This window comes from Notolabrus celidotus, chromosome 18, assembly GCF_009762535.1.
Source record: "Notolabrus celidotus isolate fNotCel1 chromosome 18, fNotCel1.pri, whole genome shotgun sequence".
Classification (NCBI taxonomy): Eukaryota; Metazoa; Chordata; class Actinopteri; order Labriformes; family Labridae; genus Notolabrus; species Notolabrus celidotus.
This window is the reverse complement of record NC_048289.1, coordinates 11,016,233-11,042,926: the sequence shown is the minus strand read 5'-3', so window position 1 is coordinate 11,042,926 and position 26,694 is coordinate 11,016,233. Positions and strand designations below refer to the sequence as shown.

The 26,694-nt window shown below is 38.9% G+C and overlaps 1 protein-coding gene across 3 annotated transcripts; it reads left to right on the top strand.

Moving 5' to 3' along the window:
- Positions 1-12,562: 12,562 nt before the first annotated feature.
- Positions 12,563-26,507, top strand: meiob (meiosis specific with OB-fold). Of its 3 annotated transcripts, none has more exons than XM_034707098.1 (14): positions 12,563-12,699; positions 12,978-13,084; positions 14,031-14,088; positions 14,275-14,406; positions 14,544-14,616; positions 14,834-14,957; positions 17,543-17,643; positions 17,867-17,919; positions 18,105-18,200; positions 18,356-18,448; positions 25,420-25,564; positions 25,673-25,859; positions 25,954-26,040; positions 26,142-26,507. In XM_034707098.1, the coding sequence occupies exons 2-14, from the start codon at positions 13,028-13,030 to the stop codon at positions 26,253-26,255; spliced, it is 1,320 nt and encodes a 439-aa protein (XP_034562989.1). In that variant the 5' UTR covers positions 12,563-12,699; positions 12,978-13,027; the 3' UTR covers positions 26,256-26,507. The 3 variants fall into 3 exon arrangements, with proteins under 3 accessions (XP_034562989.1, XP_034562988.1, XP_034562990.1); XM_034707097.1 differs by having other exon boundaries at positions 14,762-14,957; XM_034707099.1 differs by lacking the exon at positions 18,356-18,448 and having other exon boundaries at positions 14,762-14,957.
- The last annotated feature ends 187 nt before the right edge of the window (positions 26,508-26,694 follow it).

Below are 26,694 nucleotides of genomic sequence, written 5' to 3'. Positions count from 1 at the left end.
AGCGACATACAGGTCAGATTAAGAGGATGTGATGCCACATATCAGACGCTACACTTGTCCTGATGGAGCCATTAGGATTCCCTGCATTGCTGTAGGTCTGAACTAACCTGTCATCTCCTGCTCCTGACGTGTCATTGCATGCTGAGACAGGAGTTAGGGACAGGCCCACCCACCCACAGAGCCACCAACAGCGCCCACTTTTGACCTCAACCTCTCCACTCATGTCTTCTTCTGCTGTGTAGTTCTCTTAATTGAGCTAAATTGATTTTTAGCTTTTATATAAATAGACAAGAGGCAATTAAGATGGTAAGTATTTGAGTGACACTCCAAGGTGGTCTAAGTGTTGGGGTTGAGACCCCCACCAGAAGTCAAATGCAAGGGTGAGGCCCCTTAAGTGTTGAGACAACTTTGTTAAATGGGTTAAATTGTTGTATTTAAATGTGTTATAATACATGTAGTTAATTTTATATCTCTGCCTCTGTCCTCTATATGTAGGCGATTTTTCTTTCCATATGAAAAACAGCAAGAGTCCACTTACAGAGGAAAAGGGGACCCACACAAAGACAGGAAGTGAGTGTGAGTGATCTCTTTCTATGGTTTTAAAATGAGATAGAGAGTAAAACGTTTTCTAAAAGTTTGAGTGCTTTTTTTTGTTTTGAAACATTTATTCCTGGTCAGTTTGTTTGAGAATAACAAGTGCTGCTATTGACTTTTCTGAAGAAAATTGCAAAAAAGATTGTGTTCACCCACTTATATGTGATTTTAGTGCATCTTAGCTTTTGACTTCTTGCACTTGAAAGCAACATGTCATCTTCTTTCCCCTTAAACAAAGTATCAGGTGCTTTTGACACCTCACCACTGAGATGCGCTGCATTCAAACAGTGCTGCATTGAAACACTGTTATTTTGTGTTGGTCAAGACTTGTTTGTACAAAAGAAGATCACGGCCACATGAAGGATGAAAAAAATGAGAGTTGTAATATTGGGAGAATAAAAATGTAGGAAATACAAGTTGTATGCTTGTCGTAAGTCGTACATTTATGAGAAAAAATATAATTAATAAGACAAAAGCTATAATTATTGAGAATTAAGTTGAATTATTTTGAGGAAGAAGTTGTTATTAGAGTCTATTGTTAATCCATTATATAAAAAAACATATGGGGGCTATCAGAAGAGCAGCCAACCACCTGCACCAAAATAAGGAACATAAAGTTGTACTCAACAGCTGAGGACAGACAGCAGTTGTAGAAGCGTTCACAGGCTATGTATAAGCCTGCCCTGTTTCAGAATTAACTCAATGTTTTGCACAATTTATTCATAATCTTGATACTTAAACAATGTGGTGCTGATGTGCTAAAATATGGGGTATTCAGTTGTCTATAAACCTGAAGTAAAACATTACAAGATGCTTCATGTTCCTCATTTTAGCACAGGGGGCTGGCTGCTCTTCTGATCTTCACATTCAAATTTACATATAGATGAACCATAGTCCAAAACTATGGCATTCTCATAATATTATGAATAAATAATCAGAATCTCAGTTATTGTTTCTTCTCATATTTGCAAATGCTAAGTGACTAGAAAAATAAAGTATATTAAGTTAAAGAATATATAATGGTGCAGTTAACCCTATTGTATAGAAGTCTGTCTTTACAGTCAAAAAGCGTTACCATTTGAAGTCTCAGAACTTGTTTTTGGTTCTTTTTGATTCCTTTTCTTAACCATTTTTCTTACTACCTCTTTGGGTGATCCAAATCTCCAAACATAGCTCCACCGCTTGAAAGGACTTTAAAGGATTTTACATAAAAACACCCAGCAGAGCAATCTTCTAGTCTCTTTGATGATTATACAAAGTCTCTAACTTTATCAATCACTTACTCTTCAAGTTAATAAGCCGTCTTCCGTGTAATTTCTCTTGTCTCCAGTTTTACATTCCTGCAGCTCTACATCTTCCTGTTTTCCTCTTATTTCCAGTGAATTCTTCTCTATTTAATCCCCAGAGATTCTGCTTTCCCATTATTCGCTTATTTAGCTGAGCATTACATACTCTAACTTCCATTCTAATCAAATCTCAGCTTTACAGTCTTTGTCGAACTGCTGTTGACGTCCCCTTACCACGAGCTGAGTCTGTCTCTGTAATGCCCACAGGCTAACTCTCTCTTTTATATCTCTCTGTGTGTTCCCCCTCTTCACCGAAGCATCAAACCCTCAGAGTCTAACTGGTCTTTGGTGGGCCCTTCTCAGTCACATGCTCTCTTTTCTCTCCCAGTTTCTGCTGGTCTGGACTAGCTGCCGAGGCCACGCTAATGTGCTGCAGTTACATGATGGTCCTGGCTGGGATGGGGCCATAATTTGTTCCATTCCTTTTTATTAAACCCATAGCCGCACTGTTATTAGTGCTCTCTAACAGCATGATGTCTTCCATATGGGAGGTTAGTACCATCCTAAGGAGAGAGGACTGGGAGACACAGATGAGACTGAGCCTTTTTCCTCTAATGGTGGATTTGGGTTTGAAGAAGGCCTAAGTGACATCCAACAGGATACGGGTTCAGAGCAGCAAGGCTCTTACAGGCGTCTAATAAAAGACTCATTATGACATTTTCTACTGTAGCATTGTTAAAGTCTGCCTTTGATGCATTTCCTCTGCATCTGTCTTATGAGTGTTCTGAATTCAATTTGTGTTTCAATTTTAGCAAAAACTCTACAGAGGGAGTTCAGACAAGTTCTTTTTATAGAAGTTTAGAGCCGCTAGTCTCTTTCCCCTGTTTAATTTAATCTCAGATGGGTAGTTACAATTGTTTTTAAGGTCTATTTTCAATTTGTGATACAAGAATAACAATAAGTTTCAGGAAATATGCCATTTCTATCTTTTTACCTTGAGTTAGCTGAGAAGATAATCATCACTTTACTTGTTTTGCATATGAAGCTAAACCAAAAAATAATTAGCCTAGCTTAGAAAGATAAGTTTATCCTAAGAAAAAGCTCCTTTGTTGACACTTTCAGAAGTTTATCTGCCAGGAGACATTAGATGTAAATTAGCTCATAGCTAAATTCAAAGCATTTTAATGGCTGTACACTGTCAATTTCAATTCAATTCAATTAATTTTGCTTCATTGGCATGAACAAAGACATGTTGTTGCCAAAGCACATAAGATTCATACACATATACATTACATATTATATATATTACATATTTTATACGCATTAATGAACAATGGTGTCACTCATACAGCATATCTCAGTGTCCTCACTTGATGCGGTGTGCTCATAAAACCTTCACCTAAAATCAGATATTATGGGATGGTGCGTCCCTCAGGCTGCTAAAGCAGACACATATTTAGCAGCCAGAGTAGCTGCTGACCCTTCCCCCAGGAGAACTGACAGTTTTTCTTCTGGGGTTATTGTTGGGAAGTTTGTTACTATTATAGTAATGTCCCTGTAGTGGGAATCTCTTAGTAAAGAGAACTTGCTACAGTGGGGGAGGAAGTGCATCTCTGTCTCTATGTCCCCTGTAGAGCAATGAGCACATAGACGCTCCTCTCTGGGCAGCCATGTCTGCCTGTATCTCCCTGTCTCTACAGCTAGCTAGTGGTCACTCAGCCTGTATTTGGTCAGGATACGTCTTTGTTTTGAATCTCTGACACTGTATAGACATTCAGATAATTTATAATCACGGTTTAGGGTCAAATAACAATTCATTCTACTTTGGGTCTTTGTTTGGTTTCTCCAGTGTTCTAAATACAGATCTTTGGAGTGCTTCATGATGAGTTTCATTTGGTTGTGTTTTGGATCAGTGTTGATGATAGTCTGGCTGATTAGCTTCCTCACCAGCTGACTAAGGGGACCTGTCAAAATGAACAAATTAGATTAAATATATGACTAAAAACTAAATGTCTCAAAAACACATCAAAACTCTGTTAACTAAAATGTCTCTGATCCATCACTGTCTGTGAGTTACTGTTACTGTCAATGAATGACTCTTTCAAACGTCCTTTGAGTAGCAGCACATGGTGTTTTGCAGAGGACTATTTTTAATGGGCAGAATAACCGAGATCTTGAGACATCACACAATAGATCTGGTTGTCTCTGTTATTCTGCACATTAAATCTCTCAGTAAAAATATCATTACTAAGATTATTAAAAGGGAAAAACTGAGGGGAAGGGAAACCAAACAATGAGCATAAACAATGGATATGTAATAAAAAAAAGACGGATCAGATGATTCATATTTAGTTTAATGTTGTTTTATTAGATTCTTAAACCTCCACTGGGCACTTCTAGCCATGGCAGCAGTAAATTAGAGAACAAAAAAATCTGTGTCCACATATTTGAAAATATACAAATGATTCATACTGAAATCTTTGGACAAACAAAGGCAAAGAACAATCCAACATAATGGGTTTTAGTAAGCATATGACCTGATGTCAGTACCGTTAAAATATTGCATTTTTCACTGTATAATTAAACTCTCCTGATACAATATTCTGCAGTAAATAATGGAAAAGCAGTATGTCTGTGTGTTGAATCTAAACAGATAAGGCATTTACATGCATCCCACATGCCGTTAAATCATCACCCTAATGGAGCAACCTTGAAATCATGAAACAATCAGCTCATAAATGCCGTTATAGCGTGAAACTGTGTCCTGCTTTGTATCACTTTTAGAGCTGATGCTCTGGAGTATAAAGATTTCATTGTTCAGCGCAACACATGCGTGAAAAGAATTGAAAGCTTCTGTTTCATAGATCACTCAGTAATAATTGAAAAAATGTGCTTCTCCCCTCATTTAAGGCAGAAGAAACACCTCAAAGATATATTTTTTAACATGGAAAAAAGGCTCCAGAGGTCATATCTAGTGAGAGATACTTCTGTCACTGCTGGTCAGAGAGAAACTACTGGAGTAGTGGACATTTGTGAAGACATATGTGATGGACTGAGACACCAGAATTGGCTTTGATGTCGCTGAAATACAGCTCATGCAACTTCCACGGTTAAAATGATGAATGAATGAAAGTGTCTCTGGGTTACATTAAACGGACAGAGGTTGTACAGTATATCAGCACTGACTATGGATTGAATGCTGCTCTGTGACTCCATTTAAACTCCAAAAACACAGACTGGAAAATAGATAAATGCAGACACGTGTACAAACCACAATGAGATACACTAACTCTTAAACAGAAAATCTGATTTATGATGACGAAAACATTACCCCACAGTTGTTTCTAAAATATCTCATATAAAATCTATACTTAAAATTCAGATCAGAAGGTATTGATATACCGCACAGAGCTTCATTCAATGAGTTTGTTTGGAAAGAATGTCCGTTGAGTTTTAGCCATGCTCATAACGTAGCCCCAGGGATAGCATAGCTAGCTGCAGGGCATTAAGGGGTCACTAAATATAAATAATAATGACTACAGTGATCCAGTGACTGATTGTAATGCGTTTTCACAAAGGCACCAATGTATTCCTCCTAATGAATTACAAAAAAATGGGTGATACCATTATCTGGTCAAATTTTACAAAGCGAACAATAATACCATTAGCATCATTTGTACTAAGTTGACGCTAAAGAGCCAGCAAGGTTAGCTTTGGACTATTATATCATTATACATTTGAGCATATTATCAGTGACACTGTGGACATGTTAGCATGCAAGCTTTAGCACTAGTCAAAACCATAGACTGTATAAAATATGGACGTAGTATCCGTGACGTCACCAATCTGTTTCTGAAGCGCTTGTCGAGCGCTTGTGACGTAAAAAGGCAGGCTTTGAGCCTCCTAGCCAACTGCTACAGTGTCCCCGCCTGTCAAGTCAGCTGTGCCTCTCATTGGGAGACTCGTAATTTTAATATCTTCGAAATTGCCGCGTTAGAAAAAAATTCAACCCCTGTACAGTGTGTGCCGATCGAGAAATTAGCTATCCAGACCACACTCGTCTTTTGTACCAGGCTGTAAACATGTTTATTTCTGCTGTAAAGATCGGCTTTTTTGAATTGGTGTGTATGTGGTTTCCGCATTGGACTCATATTTTTAGATTGGAGGTTGCCGCTTGGTCAAAACCTAAATCTTTGTCCCAATTTAAGAGCTGCTTGCTTGGAAAGGTGTTAGAAGACCAATTGCATCACAACAGCATGTCAAAAAGTGTCCCTTTTCTAAGGCTGCTTCGATGCAGCCAACAAGTGCGTCTTACTTCTCTTAAGCTGTGAGGGATGCTGCGTTCTTTGAGGCCCAACGTATCCATCGCACACAAATTATAGGTTGAGTTTCGTCATGTTAATTATGTTGCTAGTTCCAGTGCAGCTGTTGAGGTTGCTTGGTGACAGAAGTGGCTCTTAGTACAGAGTTTAGAGTTGGGACAGCTGGTAATCAGGAAATCCTCTGCAGGCCACATTGTCGTATTTCAGTTAGGTTCACTCAAGCTACAAATGCCAGGTTCTTCGAAGGATGCTATCTCTGAATCCCCAAGACACAGCTTTAGTAAATAGCATTTATATGCATTATGCTTAGTTTAAATATGCTTTTAGTCCAATGTGAACACAGTACATAACTCAAACCAGATATGTGGTTATCGATCATATGTAACAGGGACATGCTGATGGGCTTGAGGTTTATACAATTTTTCAAATTTAATAGCTTGTGTTACTTGCTACTGTCTGTGCTTGGCCAGAACTTGACATTTCATGCATGATGGCACCTGCCAAAGCAAGGAAAGAGATCTTATTTCTCTACCCATCCCCGATTGGCTTTAGTTTTGTATGAAGACACCGTACGTTTGGATTAAAGCCATAACTGTGCGAGGTAGACAACAGAGGGATAGAAAATATGCCTGGGTTGGGTGTGTAGGTGGTGGTACCTGTTTTGTGCTCATGGCAACAAAAGCGCTCAAACCACTGCAGCATAATTTATTAGTATATTTGGTAACAGCTTGAAAATGTTCTCAGAAAACTTGTTCCAACTGAGGACAGTTTTTTTTTTATTTCTGTCATGTTTGTTTACCAAAAAGTATTTTTTTCCCCATCATTACATTTTATTTTATACAACTTAACATTTCCTGTCTCAAGGGTCACAAAGAGATTTCTAGCAATAACATTTAGAGTACTCCACCATTACCTCAGTATGATGGCATAATGATGGGAGCTGACATCATGCATACCACTGATTTCTTCCTTTCAACAGCATGTTATTAACATCATTTAAGGTTTCATCCACAGTTGTTGGTACACCCCCCCTTCTTACTGGACATGTGGATGAGGAGACAGACTGCATTGTTCTACCAGAGCCCAGCTGGATCCAATGTCTCTGCAGCAGCTACACAGTGTACTCAGTCACACAGGTGGCAGGGAAATTACAACATACACATACTCCCAGTTTGGACGTCCTCCACCTCTGGAAGCCAATAAAGACTGCACAAGCCACTGCCAAGGACTGCAAAACTTATACTGTTGAAGTTCAGGCAGTGCCAAGATATTGCTCATGAACCGAGGAACATATTTTAATGATCCGATTCAATAAAAGAATGATGATTGGTTCCATTAGATCCTAACAAAGTGACAGAACTTATTTCATATTTAACAAAGGCTTCTTTGTCCACTGAATGTGTGTCTGTGCACTCAGTAGATATGTGTGCATGCTTGCATGTGAACTCAAACCTTTTCAGACACCAACCTAAATACCACGACTTCTCTGCCTACATCCTATACAGTAAATAATCCTGCAAAACCTCAGTGTGTACTTCCTAACTATAAATGCTCATTTGAATTAAACCATAAGCAGCTCTTTTGTGACACAAAGAAGGAGCACACAGAAAATGAAATATGTTGCTGTCACACCAGTTCACTTGCTGTGGCTCTCAAAAAACTGTAGCTCTGTGTTGTCTTTGTGTTGCCATGCCTCTGAGTAGTCACCGGTGTCTATACTTCTTCCTCTCTTCTCATGTTTTACGCAGAGAGTGCAGCCGAACCGCAAACCTCCTGTCTGGTGCCAGCGTGGAGGTCTAATGGATGACTGCCTGCATAAAATAAAAATAAAAAAGCTCCAAGCACTAGACCAGCAAAATGTACTCAAAGTATCACAAGTTGAAGCACAGGTGGCGGAAACTGAATCCCTGAAAGATTGAAGTTTGCTGAGGTTTGAATCATGTTGTTTTTTTTATTATTGGTCGATCAAGAAGTTTTTAAATTTTGATTTGGGCTATTTTGTAAGCAGCACTAAAATATTGTTACTGTTTGAACTGTTTTAGTTAATTAAAGCTCCTGTGAGGAACTTTCCATTTGTGTTGATTCTGGCGACCCCGGTGGACAAAGTGGTGCCTCTTATTTCTTTGTAGATTTTAGCCTGTTCATGTGTAAGGAGTGTTTTAATCTCATCCAGCTTCATTTTAAAGCAGGATAAAATGTATGACTCATATATGAAAAATGTAAGAAATAAACTGTTTGGCAGTGTGTAGTTAATCACTACTAACACCTACACCACGCCAGCAGTTTAGACATTAAAAATTAAGTATAAAGTAGTGCTCAATCTTCATATGATGGTCTATTTTGCTTTCGTACAGCATTAAGAGGTATCAGTGTTACTTTCTGCCTGGTGCGTAATGAGCATCAAACTCCTCACAGGAGCTTTAATCAGTTTTGTTTTGCAGCAGTGTTCTGTAACGCAAAGATGCACTTAAATACATTAAAAATAATATCTATGAATTTAGTAAGTAAATTATATTTCCCAAATTTGTATTTATATAAAAGTTCAAAGGAAACACCCATAATGCGCTTCAATACACTTTTTTTTAAATGGAACCACTACATGGTATTTAAAAAAGAATGTATTACCTGGCTGTGTTAAATACTTGATGCTGTTTGGTTAAAACCACATAACAACTGTGATAATTTCTCAACAGCAAAAGCAACATAAGGGAGAGCCTGATCACACACATCGTATCAAATCAATCAATGGAAAGGATGCAGCACATTTCACCTCTGCCTGTTGACACTGTGGCAAAAATGTTAATTTCGGTCAGCATTCTAAATAGGTAAATCTAGAATATAACCACAAGGACATTACTATTTGTTTCAGGCTGGTCTTGAACATAGAGAAATAATGACAGTAACCAGGCACTGGTATGAGAGCAGCCTGAGGAACTACTGGGCTCCAAATGTCTTGGGGAAAAAGAAACCTGGAAAGAGATTCTGTCCTGCAATCCAGGCAACGGCAGCAGAGCTGGTGAGTGCAACCTCTTCTAACATTCTAATTTGTATAACCACCCACTATTCATTACCCCAACATAATGACATAAAAGAAAAGCACATAATTGTTTCAAACCGTCTTCTTCATGTAAGATATTAAATGTAGCAGATAAACATCTGGTGAGAAGCTGATAATGTGTTTCTGAAGGTAGGTTTTCTTATTATTAAAAGAAGCTCAGGTTGTGCTCTCTAAAAAAAATCCATAAGTATGTGCAATACATGTCCTCATTACAATCCCTCTGTTTAATTAAGTTGAAATGGAAAGGGTTATAATAACCTACTTCTATCAGCTTAACTAAGTGCTTGGAATCTCCAATATGGCTGCTTGAAAGGCTGAAGGTGAGTTATTGTACACTTCAAGGCCCTCCAGTATTTCACAGCCTCGAGAATATTACCTCTGAAGGCCACAGTGTAGCCGCAAACAACACCTAACATCCTGTATGCTCTGACATGCAGATCTATGAAAAGTAACAAATAACAGCACTCTCGCTCACACACGATGAGATGATGTATTAATAGCAGAGGAGTGGTCAGACGGCTGCAGAGCCTCGTGGGAGCCGACCTGCAGCAGTGACGCCGCCCAATCACATCACCTTCCTGTGGTTTGCAGGGCTGCAGATATACTGTGAGGACAACAGGAGAAACAGGGAAGACCTTACAAGTGCTTACCATACAGATTATTTAATATGTTATTTAAACCATTTCAAAAAGTCCAACTAGGTATTGGATTAAAGTATGATTGATGATGTATCAACAGAGGCCATGAATTCATTATGGATAAATCACTGAAGCAAAAGTAACTTTCACTTGATTTATCTGATGATGCTTTACATTCCTGCTGTGATTAATGGACTCACAAACTGTCGTCAGAAACAGCAAATGAAATTAGAATTTAAGATTTTCTTTCATTTGAATAAGCAGGCGCTGGTGCAAACAGCAAATCAATTCCTCTGCGTATAGGAAAATGTATTTAATCAGTCCTGTTTCACATTATACAACATTATACAAAGTCCATCAATACATTGATGCAACACACCCTGATGTCTGCTAAGGAATAAACTCAACATGCCGACTGTGTTGTTGTGTGATGGCTGCCACTGCTTTAGAAACATATTAAGTGAAGAATAACGCCAAAACACACGTTTCCTGAATATCAACATCAGTCACAGGGGCGAGATGTAAGATTCAAAAGCCTGACTCTGAGGATTAGTCACTGTGTAGCAGCTGAATGAGGGTTTACTGTTACACCTTTTGATTCCAGCCCAGGTGAACGAGGCAGTATCACATGTCAGAGCCAGCTTTGTGCCTTCAAAACAAACCAGGAAACTGTCAGGATCATCCCAGCAAAGCCGTCTGATCCCTGCTGTGAGTGACGACTGGGATGGATTATCAAGGTGATGTCAAAGTCTGAGGTGAAGGGATATTGAAGAGATAACACACATAATGTACAATGTACAAACATGTATGTGTGTGTGTGTGTGTGTGTGTGTGTGTGTGTGTGTGTGTGTGTGTGTGTGTGTGTGTGTGTGTGTGTGTGTGTAACTGACAGCTCCCTGTTTGCTGAGCTGTAGAGATGTGCAATGTGCTGGATCTGTGTTTTGTTTAAATTGTGGATTTCATTACATAGACAACGTCAAATGAAGTGAACCATAAAATAGAATGATTCCAAACCACTTTCTGTAATAGCCTTGTTTTAAAATATCAAAACAATAAAAGACATTTAGCATAATAAACAGATATATTCTTATTTTAATATTTGTTCTAGCATAAAAAACGTATCAGAAAAAACACATGGGGCTTACACAAAGACTGTTTTTCCCTGGATAAATGCACTTGAAATATGAGTTGTGTTGATCTTTGAATGCCTCTCATAGATTTAACCCCAAATAAGCCAGCACAGAGCTTATAAAGCAATAAGGACATAGTGGTTCAAAAGTATCTGAAAAGCAGTTGCTAGGTTTTGTGAGGGGCTGTGTTACGAAATAATTCAACATTATAATTGACAGTGGCCTTGTTTTTTAGTAGGAAACATTTTTTATGAGGATGCTGCAATATACTGGCTGAGTATGGAATCAGCTCTGTTGACAGATATCGGCCTATGGGCAAATAATTTGGCATTCATGGGTTGCAGTGGCTGTAACTTGTAGGTTGCATCATATTAATTTAATGATGGGATTGACAAGCTAGGAAATCTCATGTCCACTATAAAGATTTTGCAAAAAATAAGTGAAAACAACACAAGAGCCCCATTTAGGTTTGTAAATGTTTAAACACTATATATTTTTCTTTATTTGACAGTTTTTTTCTAACCATCTGTGCATTAACTTTAATTGTAACACAACTATTTACACTTTCACACAAGCTTTTTGTTGAACCTTGTAAGTAATGCAAAAAGCTTCTTGCTGGGGTTGTGATTGAAAACTTTGCAAAGAGTCTGTCATAGCAGCTTTTTTAAGTAATATCGTCTATATGATGGAAGGTTGCTTTGTAGGTTGTTTGTAAATTTGGATTTTTACTTTGTGCTCCCTCAAAAAAGGTATTATGAATACCTGAATGCCTCTACATAATTTCACTTATGTTTTCTGGGTGTTTTTAAAAGTAAATTTAAGACTTACCTTTTTAATCTAGCTTTTAATTTGGAGTCATTTATTTTTAAGCCCTGGACTGCATTATTATTAGTATTATTTGTATTATTATTTTAATCATTATTGTTTTAACCATTGCTTTAACCTTTATTTATCTTATTCAATTATTCATTTATCTATTTTATTCATCTGATCTTGTTAACACTACCTTATTTTTAACTTTTCTTTCCACTTTTAATTGTTTTATTAATGTTACTGTCTTGATTTGATTTGATTTGATTTTTAAGTATTTTATTTATAATCGTGACTTTTTATAATTTTACTATTGCTGTTGTTTTCTGTCTCTCTGTTATTCTGTGAAGCTCTTTGGGCTGCATGTTTTTATGTATGAAAGGTGCTATATAAATAAAGTTGAGTTGAGTTGAGTTGAGTCTAGTTGTAATGATAATTAATTTGGGTCCCTGCTCCAGATGAGGAAATTAACAAAAACATTTATTTTAAAACAAAAGCAAAAACTATTTATAATTGAAAAAAATGGTCAGCTATCTGCTTAATTTTTGTTTTTAATCTCTTAATCTGTATTGACTCAAATTGTCTTAATCAGGTTATCCTTAATGTTATTTAGACAAACAAATATCCTGCATAACATAAGATATTACACAAACGAGTTTATATTATGAAACACTTTGCATTCCGGTCAACCTCCATACTTTCACCATGACCTTCACTTAAGCAGTAGGCAAAGATGTATATCCTACTGTCATTGAAGGCAGCATTTGAGTCCCTCGGTAGCTCTCGCGTGCTGCTAGGACCTGTGGTCGCGTGCAACAGCTTTGCCGCTAAAACTTGACTGAAGCGAAGAAACCGAGCCAGGTAAAAAAGAAAGAGAGGCTTGAACAACGTCTAAGTTGAAGTGTTTATTGCCTATTTTAATCAAACTAGGCGTAACAAATGTTAAGTTCTCCTCAAAGAAGATGAAGAATCAATAATGCTCAATATCAATGTTAGCCAGTAATGCTAGCTTACTATCAAAATATGTGCGTCACTTTGAAAGTTGCTTCCTCTCAGTGATAACGTGTTTTCCTTTTTTATCTCATGAAATAGCTTCACAAACGTTAACTTTAATAATGTTGTCTTGCCCTGTTTAACAGAGTCTGTTATCCCAGTAAAGACTGACCTAACAGATGTGTTATAATTAGTAATGGCTGCTCAGACCTTCATAGCCATCTCCGAGCTGCATCCCAACTTCTCCCATCCGGTGAGTTTATCATCATTTCAACTTTCTAAAGCGATATTTAGCATTTCATATTTTTCTTTCTCTGTCTATCCTCTGGGTCAAGTTCTTGAGACAAAATTAGTGTCTAACAGTGTCCAGGAATAATTTTTTACTTGCTCTATATTGCTAGAAGTGGATGTATTAAACCCTCCTATTATCCTTGAGGTCAATTGGACCCCATTCAATGTTTAGCGTCTCTAAATTAATGACTAACATCATTTTTTTGGCTTCATATTTCATGACTTTTCCTAATTTAATGGGGACAACTGGGAAAACGTAAAATTAAAATGTTGATATGTTCCAATTTCCTGTAAAAAACATTTACGCATCAGTGTTCCTTGGGGTCAATTTGACCCCAGGCTGTTTTAGCTGTATATAACATAAGAAATATCAACATTTTACACACATTTGTTTTAGCTGTTTTGGATGATATTGAGGTCACTATAACCAAGCACACTTCCGCATGTGACTGCAGGAGTTGGGATCAAACCGCCAACGTTGATTGAGATATAATATTTCCAGCCACCTTGTCTCTAAAGACATTCAATGAAGTGTCCTGTGTCATACGTTTTGATAACATAGAAACAAGGCAGGGCTGATGAGAGCATGACAATCTCACAGCAGTTTAATGTTCTGTTTTACAAATAAAGTCCTTCTGAATGCTTTAAATTGTGTTTATGCTTGAAATGTATTTTATTTAAAGGGCTGTTTAGGCAGTCAACAAAGAAACATGAAGTACCTGACACATAAACCTGGGTAACAATCAGTTTCTGGAGGTTTAAATTGCTGGGGTCAAATTGACCCCAAGGATAAAAGATGTTAGTACATTTGAGGGTAACAGGAGGGTTAAGGCATGGTTAGGAAGATGTTTTGAACTATTGAAATATAGAAGTCCTCATATTTTCATTTCTCCTTGAAATGCTTTCAGAAGTTGGCAGGCATCATCATTGGGAAAAGTGATGTCAAAAGTTTTCCTGACAGAAAAAGTAAGTATCACTTTTGCAAATGCACCTTTGCTCTTAATTTGTAAAGACAAACTGTTCCTTGCACCTTTATATCTTGAACATCGGCTCCCTCTTCTGGAGAAAAATAATAACCGTCTTTCCTCTGAGCTTTTCTCTCTGGTTTCCACAGAACTGAAGAAGTAACCCGCTTGTGTGTTTGAATTTCAGATATTGGTGAAGACAGATACACATTTAGCTTCACTGTGAAGGACTCAGCTGACTTCTTCATAAACGTGACAGCCTGGGGACATGATGCGTACATCATTGGGCTCGCCAACAGCTTCAACGTTGGAGACTGTGGTGAGGAAGTTCCCACAAGCCTTAAAAAACATGTGGATTTGTGGATTTGAATACAGAGCCAAAGAAGAGGTACCATTTTTTAAAATTCATATTTGTGTTCCAGATTAATAACAATTATAACATATATATTTTTTCAGTTGTCATTGAAAATCCTTTAGTCACCAACAAAGACCCAGAAAAGGGGGATAGATTCTGTCCTACAACACCAAGGTATTTCAAACATGTTTCATCCTAACCCTGCTTTGTTGTTGAGATTCCCGCAGTGTAGTGATGAAAGCAAGTTACAAAGCTTTTTTAAATACGATGTAACAGTGTGGTAATGTGCAGTGACAGTATATTGTATCTGCTGTCTCAGCCTCTACAGACTGATTGTGTCAGAGGTTCACTCTCAGGTGCGTCTCTGTGCTGACATGCCCACCATCGACAGGCTGCTGCCTCTCATCCACCTCCCTGTGAAGGACCCTGGAGACTTCTACTCTCTGGGGGACATTGTGGCCAACGGGCAGAGTCTGGACGGCACAGTCATAAACATATTGGCTGCTGTGAAGTCGGTAAGGCTCCCTCAGGCCACAGTCTCTCTGGAACATTCACCTTTGAATGTGTTCACACTTAAATCCATTTGAGTTTCAGTGTTGAGGGTGAGATAATTAACTTGTTTAGTTTACCTACATTCTTCTCAACCTGTCTCGTCTGTTTTAGTTATGCAAGTTATTTTCTACTCTCCAGTGGAGAAAGTGCTCCAATAGATGAGAGCAATCCATCTGAGTACTTAGCCCTTAACTTGTAGCCTGAATCCTTTTGGGAGAAAGCAGTCCATCTAAAAGGACTGGCAGTAGATAGAAATCTGGAGTCTTCGGTAATTTGATGACCTAAAACTAGAAAACTGTATTATTTAATGGCTATCAGACAAGTATGAGAAGCTTTTATGTTAACCCTCCTGTTATGTTCATTTCTCTGGAACAGCAATAATGTTCCTGGGTCAATTTGACCCAGGGCATATTCAATGATCCAAAAGTGTCAGAACCCCAAAAAATCCCAATACATTTGTGTTCTCTAATTCTCACTCGTTTTTTATTAAAATTAATGTTAAAACAGTTTTTTTAATGTACATTGGAAAGCCCTAAATATAAATACAATAGTTTTACATGACATAGATTTTTGTTTATTTTATTTTAGATTGTAATTTTTTTTATTTTTATGAAGTGATGTTGATAAATGAACACGACATCTCTTCTGTCACATGCTGCCCAGATTTTTATGCTGCATTTAGCTGGTTTGGAAAGCATATATTGCCTAAAATAGACTGTAAAAAGGGTCAATTTGACCTAGCAGGAGGGTTAATGTAGATCTACTTAAGCCAGCAAAGAGTTCATATTATAGTCATATACATGAGAACTGTAAATGCTGCTGTTACACAGTGCTGTGAACAGCAGCGTGTAAGGACAAAACACCAGAACCAAAGATTGACACATTTATCCTCTTACAACCACAGGGCTTTTCTTTTACCACCCTTTGCTCTTTGAGAAAGAACAAATTAATTTTTTTATTGTTCGATGTGCAAAATGCTGTACAACAGTTTACAGTCATGGTTTCTTATCTACTGCCAGTACTTTATGAGCACTTGTTTGCACCCAAATGGTGATGCAGTTGCTCTTGCAAGGGGGAGGTGATGTTTGCTCTCATCCACGTAAGTTTGACAAAAACAACAGTCTTTATGTGTGAAACCTGGAAAAAGAGACAGAAATAGTTCCCCCATTCATGTTGTTGATTAGAGTGTGCAATGTGAAGATCATTTTTGCTCTCATGACTGTTAATGTTATGTATTAACCAGCATGAGCTTTGCCCACCACCAATTCTTGCACCAAATAACAGAAAACTATGGTGTTTGTTTAGATCTGCAAGCACTTAAAGCTGCTGCTGGGACTTTTATTTTGTGTACAATTTGGCACCCCCTGTGGGAAAGGATGAACTAAATACTTTGCTCATCTTGTACATGCACAGGTATTATTTCATATCATCCTGCTCTCTTATAAACAGTCAATGTGTCCCTCACTGTGAAAATTTGCAGTGGTTTTGGGCATTAAAATTACAATATAGATATAGACAACCTTGTTGCTGATGGCTTTTGTAAATGGGCATTAAGTAGTATAAATCTTAATCTGTTTCACAACCAGTTAAAAAATCCTCACGGGCTTTACTGTCCAGGTAGAAATTTGAAGGTATCACTAAAATGCAAAATAATTGTGTCAGCACTTTGCTCCATAAAAGCTTATAAAGACTCTAGAAGTAGGGGTAGATACTTTATAGTTGCCTTTTTTAAGACTATGATTCTTTTAATGCCACAAGGCCGTGTTCTGAAGTTTACAAAGTAATGATATTATTTGTTCTTTTTAAAATTCTGTAATATAATTCACTGAGTCTTATTTAAAACAATATTTGTTTGGCTCCTGCTGCGCTTATATCCGAGGGCCAACTGTCATCATTATAAAGAGTAAATAAGAGCTGGTTATTTGATCAAACTGAAGTTCAAAATGGAAAAGAAATAGTCTGAAATATCTCTGACTTTTAAGAGATGCTTTTCAGGAAAACTAATGGACCGATGAAGGAGGAAAAATGTCTTTGCAGTTTTTTCTCGTGCTTGTTGATTTAACTTCTGATCTGTTTTTCCAAGTTGTCTTGGCTTTGTTATATAACAGACTCTGGAGTTTACAATCAAATTTACAAGAAGGAAGGAAGGAGTTATAATTTAGTCCGATGTCCTTTTATCAAAGCCAGCTCTAAATAAAGTTATGGAACCAGTCTCTTAAGACCCGATAAGGATGACGTGGGCTGTTTTTAACCATGCTTGGAGGCACTCAAGAATTATCACTCCACGTTACTTTCATAACACAAGTTTGATAATCAGGTGTATAAGTTCATTCCTTACAATGGCCTGATAGACGACATTGTGTCAGTCGCTCTCTGTGTGTTTACGTGGTGCTATGCTTGTTTGCCTGGAAAATTCTCACTCACCAGAACAACCCTAAAGACTGAGAGTTCTCAAAGAGGCCAACGTGTGCTCTCTAACTCGCTGTGTTCTCACAGGAAGGGCAGATATTGAGATTGAAACTTTATATGATTGTGTTTACGTTTTCAGATCGGAGAGCTGAAGCAGTTCACCACTTCAGACGGACGCAGAGGGCAGAGGCTGGAAGTGAAGCTCTTTGACGACTCCGTCTCTTCCTTCCCTCTCGTTTGGTGCGTCACACTCCTTTCTAATTTGGAAAGTGAATAAAGATTTATAACCCGTGTTGCTTTTGTGCCTGATTCCAGCTCATTGGCCCTTGGATCACCGCTGTGTATCTTTAAGTTACCGCAAATTTTCTCTGGTGGCAAGAAGCTTTAAATTAACCTGCTTGAACTCCATGTGTGTTTGATTTTCACCACACTCTCACCCGCTGACCTCTGCTCCCCCTCACAGCTGGGACAGAGAGGCCATTCAGCTCGTCCAGACGCTGATACCGAAGGAGACGGGTAGGTTAGCAGCTGCGGCTGGTTCTGGACCACAAAATGAATTTTTATTTAACTGTTATTCCAGTCTGTCATGTCGCATTAGCGCACTGTACCGAGAAACATGGAGGTGGATATCTGAGATGAAAGTGTGTGTTTATGTTTCAAATTACTTTCTGTTGTTTTAACTTTTAGTCTTCTTTTTAAAGTGCTCTTCGTAACTGACGCGAAGATCAGCTTTGACAGTTTCCGCAACGGCATGACAGCAACAGTTAACTCCAAAACCATTATCACTGTCAATCCTGGTAAGACATCACTGCTCCATTCATAGGAATAACAGATCTGATACAGCTAGCCTCTGTGCAACAGCAATGTTTAAACTGTTTGGGAAATCAGCAGATTAACCCAGTTGTTCAGTGTAAAACAATATAGGAATGGAAGTTTTGTCCTCTGAAATCAGACACCAGAGAGGCCAGCCTGCTCTTCAGCTACGCCAAAGAAGCGGCTGAGTCTGGTGCTCTGGATCAAGATGAGAAACCTGAGGATGTGCCAGGTAGACTACAGTGAACAGTTCTTCCTCCTTCTGATACTGTCTCACTTTGACTGTCTCACTTTAAGAGGATCATAGGAATTTCATTTTTCCCTATGTCAACAAAACCACAAAAAGGCTGAAACAAACAATCAGTTGATTGACGCATCAGATTCAATTCAGTCAAAATAGTTGACTACAGTGATTGAGAAAACTTTTAGAGTCAGCAAAGTACACAAAAATATTCTGGGGAAGGTTGAGGTCGGATGCAGCAAAGTGTTATTCTCTTCCAGCGAGCAAAGGCAGCAGATAAATCCAAACAAACAGGGTTCCCACGCGTCCTGGAAAACCTGGAAAACCGTTGACCAGTTTTCCAGTACTGGAAAACACCTGTAAAATGGGAGAAAAAGTCAAATGTCCTGGAAAATCACATATAGTCCTGGAAAATTATTCCAACATGACTGCGTGCGACCTGACCCTATTAACAAAACACATCCCCATTCATTGAAAGTTGAGTGCATGCTGTGCTGGGAAAGACAGCGACACTGCACAACTTTTTTCACATCTTTTCTCCTTCACTTCATAATCATGCATTCACAGAAAACGGGGGTATATTGTCTAGTTTTATGGTACATGAACCTTGTAGAGTGCTCTTTTGATTCAAAGAGTCTTATATTTAAGTTATAGTGTGACCAGTGGAGTCGGGCAGAGAGCTTGGGGGTCTGTGCCTCACAACTTTCTCTGCAGGCTGAGAGCTCAATTACCGTGCTCCAGCTCAGTTGTTCTCAAAGTGGGGTCCTGGGACTCCTGGGGTCCGCGAACCATAGCATGGGGGTCCGTGAAATAATTTGAATACATTTCAAATAAATTGTCAAATTGTGCTGTCATTACCAAACAGCATATACACCATTGCTTTGATACCATTTGGTGGGGATATATGAGTCTTGCTAATGTTAATTTTCTGAAAGCGTTTAAGATCAATTACTTGAAAATAATAAATGCTGTCATGTTGAGTCCACAAGGAATGAAATGACCCTCTGTTTTAAAGTATTCAAGTGGTATTTACTTGATTCAAATTGAAGGGTTATCTGTTTATCACTATGGTACAGGTCTGAAGTATTTACATTGATACGTTTTACAATACAAATAGTTCCAAGGGCAACTAAGAGTGCAATGGTAGTAAGCATGTGCTTTAGTGATGGGAAGTTCGGCTCTTTTCAGAGAGCCGGCTCTTTTGACTCGGCTCCCAAAGAAGAGCCGACTCTTTGGACTCCCGAACGGCTCTTAATTTAGGATCTTTTGTAGCCGTATATTTTACCTTAACTTTGCAAAAACTAATGGTTTGTGTTGAAAACCCTTTTATGTACAGTGTTTTAATGAGCAGCCTTATAATTGCCCAATTTTGTGCATTTATTCTTTTACAAAACCATTCTTACCCTGATCCTAGGGTTAGGGTTAGGATTATGATTAGGGTTAGGATTAGAGTTAGGGTTAGGGTTATCATTAGGATTAGAGTTAGGATTAGGGTTGGGATTAGGGTTAGGGTTAGGGTTAGGATTAGGGTTAGGGTTAGGGTTAGGGTTAGGGTTATGATTAGGGTTATGATTATGATTAGGGTTAGGGTTAGGATTAGGGTTAGGGTTATCATTAGGGTTAGGGTTAGGAATAGGGTTAGGGTTAGGGTTAGGATTAGGGTTAGGTTTAGGATTAGGGTTAGGGTTATGATTAGGGTTATGATTATGATTAGGGTTAGGATTAGGGTTAGGGTTATCATTAGGGTTAGGATTAGGGTTAGGATTAGGGTTAGGGTTAGGATTAGGGTTAGGATTAGGGTTAGGGTTATGATTAGGGTAAGGATTAGGGTTAGGATTAGGGTTAGGTTTAGGATTAGGATTAGGGTTAGGATTAGGGTTAGGGTTAGGGTTAGGGTTAGGGTTAGGGTTAGGATTAGGGTTAGGGTTATGATTAGGGTTATGATTATGATTAGGGTTAGGATTAGGGTTAGGGTTAGGGTTAGGATTAGGGTTAGGGTGAGGGTTATGACTAGGGTTAGCGTTAGGATTAGGGTTAGGGTTAGGATTAGGGTTAGGGTTAGGATTAGGGTTAGGATTAGGGTTAGGGTTAGCATTAGGATTAGGGTTAGGGTTAGGATTAGGGTTAGGGTTATGATTAGGGTAAGGATTAGGGTTAGGGTTAGGTTTAGGTTTAGGATTAGGATTAGGGTTAGGATTAGGATTAGGGTTAGGGTTAGGATTAGGGTTAGGGTTAGGATTAGGGTTAGGGTTAGGGTTAGGGTTAGGGTTAGGATTAGGGTTAGGGTTAGGATTAGGGTTAGGGTTAGGATTAGGGTTAGGGTTAGGGTTAGGATTAGGGTTAGGGTTAGGATTAGGATTAGGGTTAGGATTAGGGTTAGGATTAGGGTTAGGATTAGGGTTAGGGTTAGGGTTAGGGTTAGGATTAGGGTTAGGGTTAGGGTTAGGATTAGGGTTAGGGTTATGATTAGGGTTATGATTATGATTAGGGTTAGGGTTAGGATTAGGGTTAGGGTTAGGGTTAGGGTTAGGATTAGGGTTAGGGTTAGGGTTAGGATTAGGGTTAGGGTTAGGGTTAGGATTAGGGTTAGGGTTAGGGTTAGGATTAGGGTTAGGATTAGGGTTATGATTAGGGTTAGGGTTAGGGTTAGAACCAGAACTAAACATAAGCAAACAGAACCAGAACCGTACCAGAACCAAACTCATGCAAACAGAACCAGAACCAGAACCGTACCAGAACCAAACCCAAGCAAACCCAACCAGAACCAAACAGAACCAGAACCAGAACCGTACCAGAACCAAACTCATGCAAACAGAACCAGAACCGTACCAGAACCAGAACCAAACCCAAGCAAACCCAACTAGAACCAAACCAGACCCGAACCAGTACCAAACCCAAGCAAACCCAACCAGAACCAAACCAGAACCGAACAGAACCAAACCAGAACCGAACCAGAACCGTACCAGAACCGAACCAGAACCGTACCAGAACCTTACCAGAACCGAATCGAACCAGAACCGAATCGAACCAGAACCGAATCGAAACAGAACCGAACCAGAACCATACCAGAACCGAACCAGAACCGTACCAGAACCTTACTAGAACCTTACAAGAACCGTACCAGAACCGAACCAGAACCGAACCAGAACCGACCCAGAACCGTACCAGAACCTTACCAGAACCTTACCAGAACCGTACCAGAACTGAACCAGAACCCAACCGAACCAGAACCAAACCAGAACCGAACTCAAGCAAACAGAACCAGAACCAGCACCAAACTCAAGCTAACAGAACCAGAACCAGCACCAAACTCAAGCAAACAGAACCAGAACCAGAACCAAACTCAAGTAAACAGAAACAGAACCAACTCTAGCAAACAGAACCAGAACCAAACTGGAGCAAACAGAACCAGAACCAAACTTGAGCAAACAGAACCAGAACTAAACTCAAGCAAACATTATTAATGTCCTCAGGTTGGCATTGAGAAAAATCAGATGCCTCAGCTTGGATGGGCTGATCCGATTTCTCCTCTCAGTGAGTATTTTCCCGGTCTTCAAGAAGACTCTCTGAAGGAACAGATGAAGCCAGGATACACAGCCTCCCCTCAATCACCTATATCACCTATATCCTCACATATGATTGGCCGCATGGCCGCCATGCTGACTAATCAAACAAAGTTCTGCTGTGAGCAGAGCTGGGGCTGAGCACTGTGAGAGCTAAGCAGCGAAAGGAAAACTGGGACTCTTCTGATTCACTATAAAGCATCGGCTCTCAGAGCCACAGCTTTTGATCATGACACATCACTAATGTGCTTAATCTGTGTTACAATTATGAAGAGGCCATGGACAATTTTCTCCCTGGCTCCAAAAAGTTTGAGAACCCCTGCTCTAGCTAGGAGGAGTGCAAACTCCCGATAGTGAAAACAAACGGAACAAAAAGAGCAACACAGCTGCACAGAAACTCCACGTTGTAGACATCGTTGATCATAATAGACATCGCCATGCAGGAAGACAGTTTACATTTTTTTTAAATCTCAGAGAGATCTTCAAATACAGAGTGCGTCTTTACACGGGTGCGATTTTTTCAGAGTTTACGGTAACTCAAAAGAAAAAAATGTGACATTTGCTTTGTTTTATATCGACCACTTAGCAGGATGAATATCATGATTAAGCAGGTATATTTTGAGTTTGATCTGAGTTGAGAAACATTTGTGGCCATTTTTGTCATTCAGTTCTATTTAGGTCATTAAAGCACTGATCCTCTGATCATTATTATTATTTAATTATTTCAGTAAGGCAGCTTCCTGATTCCTTTGCAGGCTCTTTTGTTTTTTTTTTAGCTCATTTTATATTTTTTGAGAAAAGAGAAAGCTGGAATGTTGCCCATCATTGTTACTTGGTTGCACTAATAAAGTGAAGGGCTGTACATCTGTGGTTGCATCTATTATCAATTTGCCATAATTTTTAAGTATGTAAGAGATGATTTCATTGATAGCCATAGACTACATGTTTTTTCAATGTAGACTTCCACTGAGAGGAACATATTAGACTATTTAGGAACTAAATTAGGAACTAAATTTAGACTGTCATACCAGCTTCATCATCAATGAAAATGTCCTGGAAATGTCCTGGAAAATGATCTCTGGAAAAGAGTGGGAACCCTGAACAACGCTGTGAGTCAGCAGATTGACAAACATCGTCTAGACTGTGGTTTTTTACAATTTATATAACTGTTACTCTCCATCTCCGGTGGATGCTTGTGTTGGAGGATCGTTTCACAGCACTACAACATTTAAAACGGATCATATTTATGGGACATTTTGTGAAAGTGAGACGTCTACAGAAAATGCTGAGTCAGAAAAACAAATCCAGCTGTATCACGGTCTAACCACTCAACCCCTCTCTGTGCACCTGCTCCCTGGTCTTCTCTCGATCAAGTCCTACCTCTTTCACCCAGACACTCAGAACCATCTGATTTTTCTGATTATCCTTCAGCCTAAATATGATGCATTGACACTCAGTATAATTTCGTCCCACAATACAGGGATTGTTATAGTTTCAATCATGATGAATTACCATTGTGTCTGAAAACTGACTGAAGAATCCATTGGTTATGATAGCTAGAGGTTTTTTAAGACACTACTGTGAATGATCATAACAAGTACCATCGTACATTTATAACTTAATGTGTCTTATTCTCTGTCTGTAGTCTGGATCTGATTTGTTCCAAAAGCTACTGTAATGAAAATTAATCAGTGATCAGGCTCTTTAATATCAGAGTTTTTAACTGTGTCCTGATGTAAGTCATATCTGGGATATAATGTATCCAAGGAATATGAGGAAACTTGTTATTAATTTCCCTGTTTACATGATGATGACAGCATTCACCTCCATTTTCATTAGTGTGCAGTCATTGCTCAGAACTTGACAATTTAAGTCACTATGCTCTGTATACTTGAACAGTAGGGGTGCAACGATACGCAAAATTCACGGAACTTTCCATGCCTTTTTTTACTTACCAGACATTTGTTTCAGCTCAAAAGCACAGTTTCTAAATTAAATTAAATGTATCAGGGGCAGCTATATCTGACACATGTTCTGCTGTGAATGGGGGGTTGTGTGTGTGTGTGTGTGTGTGTGTGTGTGTGTGTGTGTCTGAGTGTATGTGTGTCTGTCTGCGTGCGCATCTGCTGTGCGCGATACAGAGTGCAGAGAAGAATTGTGAACGCGTGACCATGTAGAGACAGAAATGACATCCCGTCATGTAAATAAGATAAATGACTTAAGGCCATTTAGTCTGTTAAATAAAAGAACAAGGTATAGACTTGATCTATGAGAGAGGAAACCTTAAATCACTTCTGCTTTGACTTCCAAGGGGGGGCGGGACCCGGCGGGTGCTCCCCCGATATAACGGCAGGGAAAACACTGTCCGGTATCAGGCTGAAGTCTTACACAGCATGCAGTATAAGACCACAAGTAATGCATATACGAACTTTAAACCATATCACCCAGTAATAACCACTACAGGACCACGGAACAACTCTGCTCTGCAACCAAAGAGGAGGTGCGCCCTTCTGTGGGCGCGTGCTCACACACACACATACATGAACATATGAACCCAGCAGACCGTCGTATGGTGAAATATATATTTCCAGATGAAGCACAGTTAAAACAAACGTGACCAGCTTGGACTGAATGAATGTGGGAGGAGCCCGCAGTTCAGTGGACCTGCGCTCGACAATGCGTCAGCTCAGATCCACTGAACTTTCAGCACAGAGCGCCTCGTCAGAAGTTGATGAAATAAATATAAAATTGTGTATTGTTCGGTTCATAGAGCGTACCGAACTGTGGCCACTGTATTGTTGCACCCCTATGGAACAGGTGTTTATATGCCACAGTATCCTGGTTTCTTTTGGAACAGTCCAGGCAGCATACCTGCATTTTTTTATCCATGATTTGATGTTTAAATGCTCAATATATCTCACCTGATCATAAGAAGGATAGTTGTGCAGATGTAATGTAAAACTCACTCAGCCACACTCTTTGTTTATGTGTTTAGAGATTGAGTCAGTCCCATAATACCATAATATGCAAATAATCTGCAATGAAAATAATCCCTCATAAAACACGCTGAAGTCCTGTTGCAGTGAGGTTGGTATAACTGTATCCTGCTCTTTTAGGAAATTATAACCTCTTATATAAGAGTTTTAAATGATTGATAACTTCATTTGGTCCATATGGATCTTGGTAGCTATAGATTTTTTATTTGTAATGCATGTGACTTCTGTGAGTGTTAATAGTCAGACTTTCAGCATTACTTTCGGTTTTTGATTGAATTTGTTGACAAATATGTATAGATATATATCCCTACCGACTTTCTTTTTCCTGATATCAAATCAAATTATTACCAAGTGCAACAACAAAGCTGAAGATATAAACGTGGTGCTGCTCGTGTCTCTTCAGTGGACTCCATCACTGACGTGTACACAGTGAGCCAGCTCAAGCAGAAGGCCCAGGAAACTCCTGAGGCGTTCTTTGGCATCACATACAGCTTCATCTCCAAGCTCGACCTTGACTCCTCTGTTTCCAAGGTCATCAAGACACGCTGGTGAGCTAACATATTGTGTAGAGAGAGTGATTTGTTAGATAGATCCTGTTAAAATTTATAAAAGATAAGATTTTTCATTTTAGTCTGTCTGTTCTGTCATCGTCTCAGCTCCAGGTGTAAGTTTCAGGTGACCGAGGACACACAGAGCTGCACCAATCAGCTGTGCCCAGGGAGGGATCAGGTCTTTTCAGCCTCCACGGGCTTTGACCTCCTGGTGGACTTCACCGACCATACAGGCACTCTGCACAGCTGTACCATGAGAAGCCCTGTAGCAGAAAAAGCACTTGGCTGCTCGGTCAGAACCCCCTCGCTGAAGGAGAAATACAATCACTTACTTTGCATCGTCCATTTCAAGCAGACAAACAGCATTTCCACTTCATGTGTTGCAGACAGAGGAGTTCACCAGCTTGACTGATGATGAGCGGACTGCAATGAAGTGGAAGTTTCTATTGGAGAGATGCAAAATATATGTCAAGGTATTGTAGCGTTTCAATTCAGTGCTATGTGTTTAAAGTATAAAAGCATTCAGGCATATATTTAAATGTAAACTGTATTATTGTATATGTATGTATTTTAGATACTGCCCTCCACTAAAACTAAGTCATGGGTGAGGGGGGTTGTCCTGGCCTACTCACTGGCTGACCCAGGAGAGGTGAAACAGCACATGTCCGCCCTGCTGCAGCCACTGTGATCTGACAACACACTGACTGAGCAGAGAAGAGCATGTTACAGTTGACAACTGTGTCTGCTGTGTGGTACTGTTCTGATGAGTTAGTTTACTGTTCATTGATACATGCTAGCTTTATGTTTTCTCTACACTATTTATTTATTTATTAATGAATTTATTTATTTATTTATTTAACTTACTTGGTAAGATATAAACATGCATATTAAAGAAACTGTTTGCTTTACTGCTTGATGAAACTCAAATAAACAAAATTCTGAATTAAAAATCTTGTTTATGTAACTATGTTTTGTATTCAATAATCAGTCATTACATAGACCAAGGGGTTAATCCAGGTTTTTCCAACAACTGCTTGCATTATAATTTTTAACAAACTTTTTTTTCACATTTTCCTTAAGACTTATATATTTGAAATACAATTATTTTTACCTTTTAATAGTGCTTT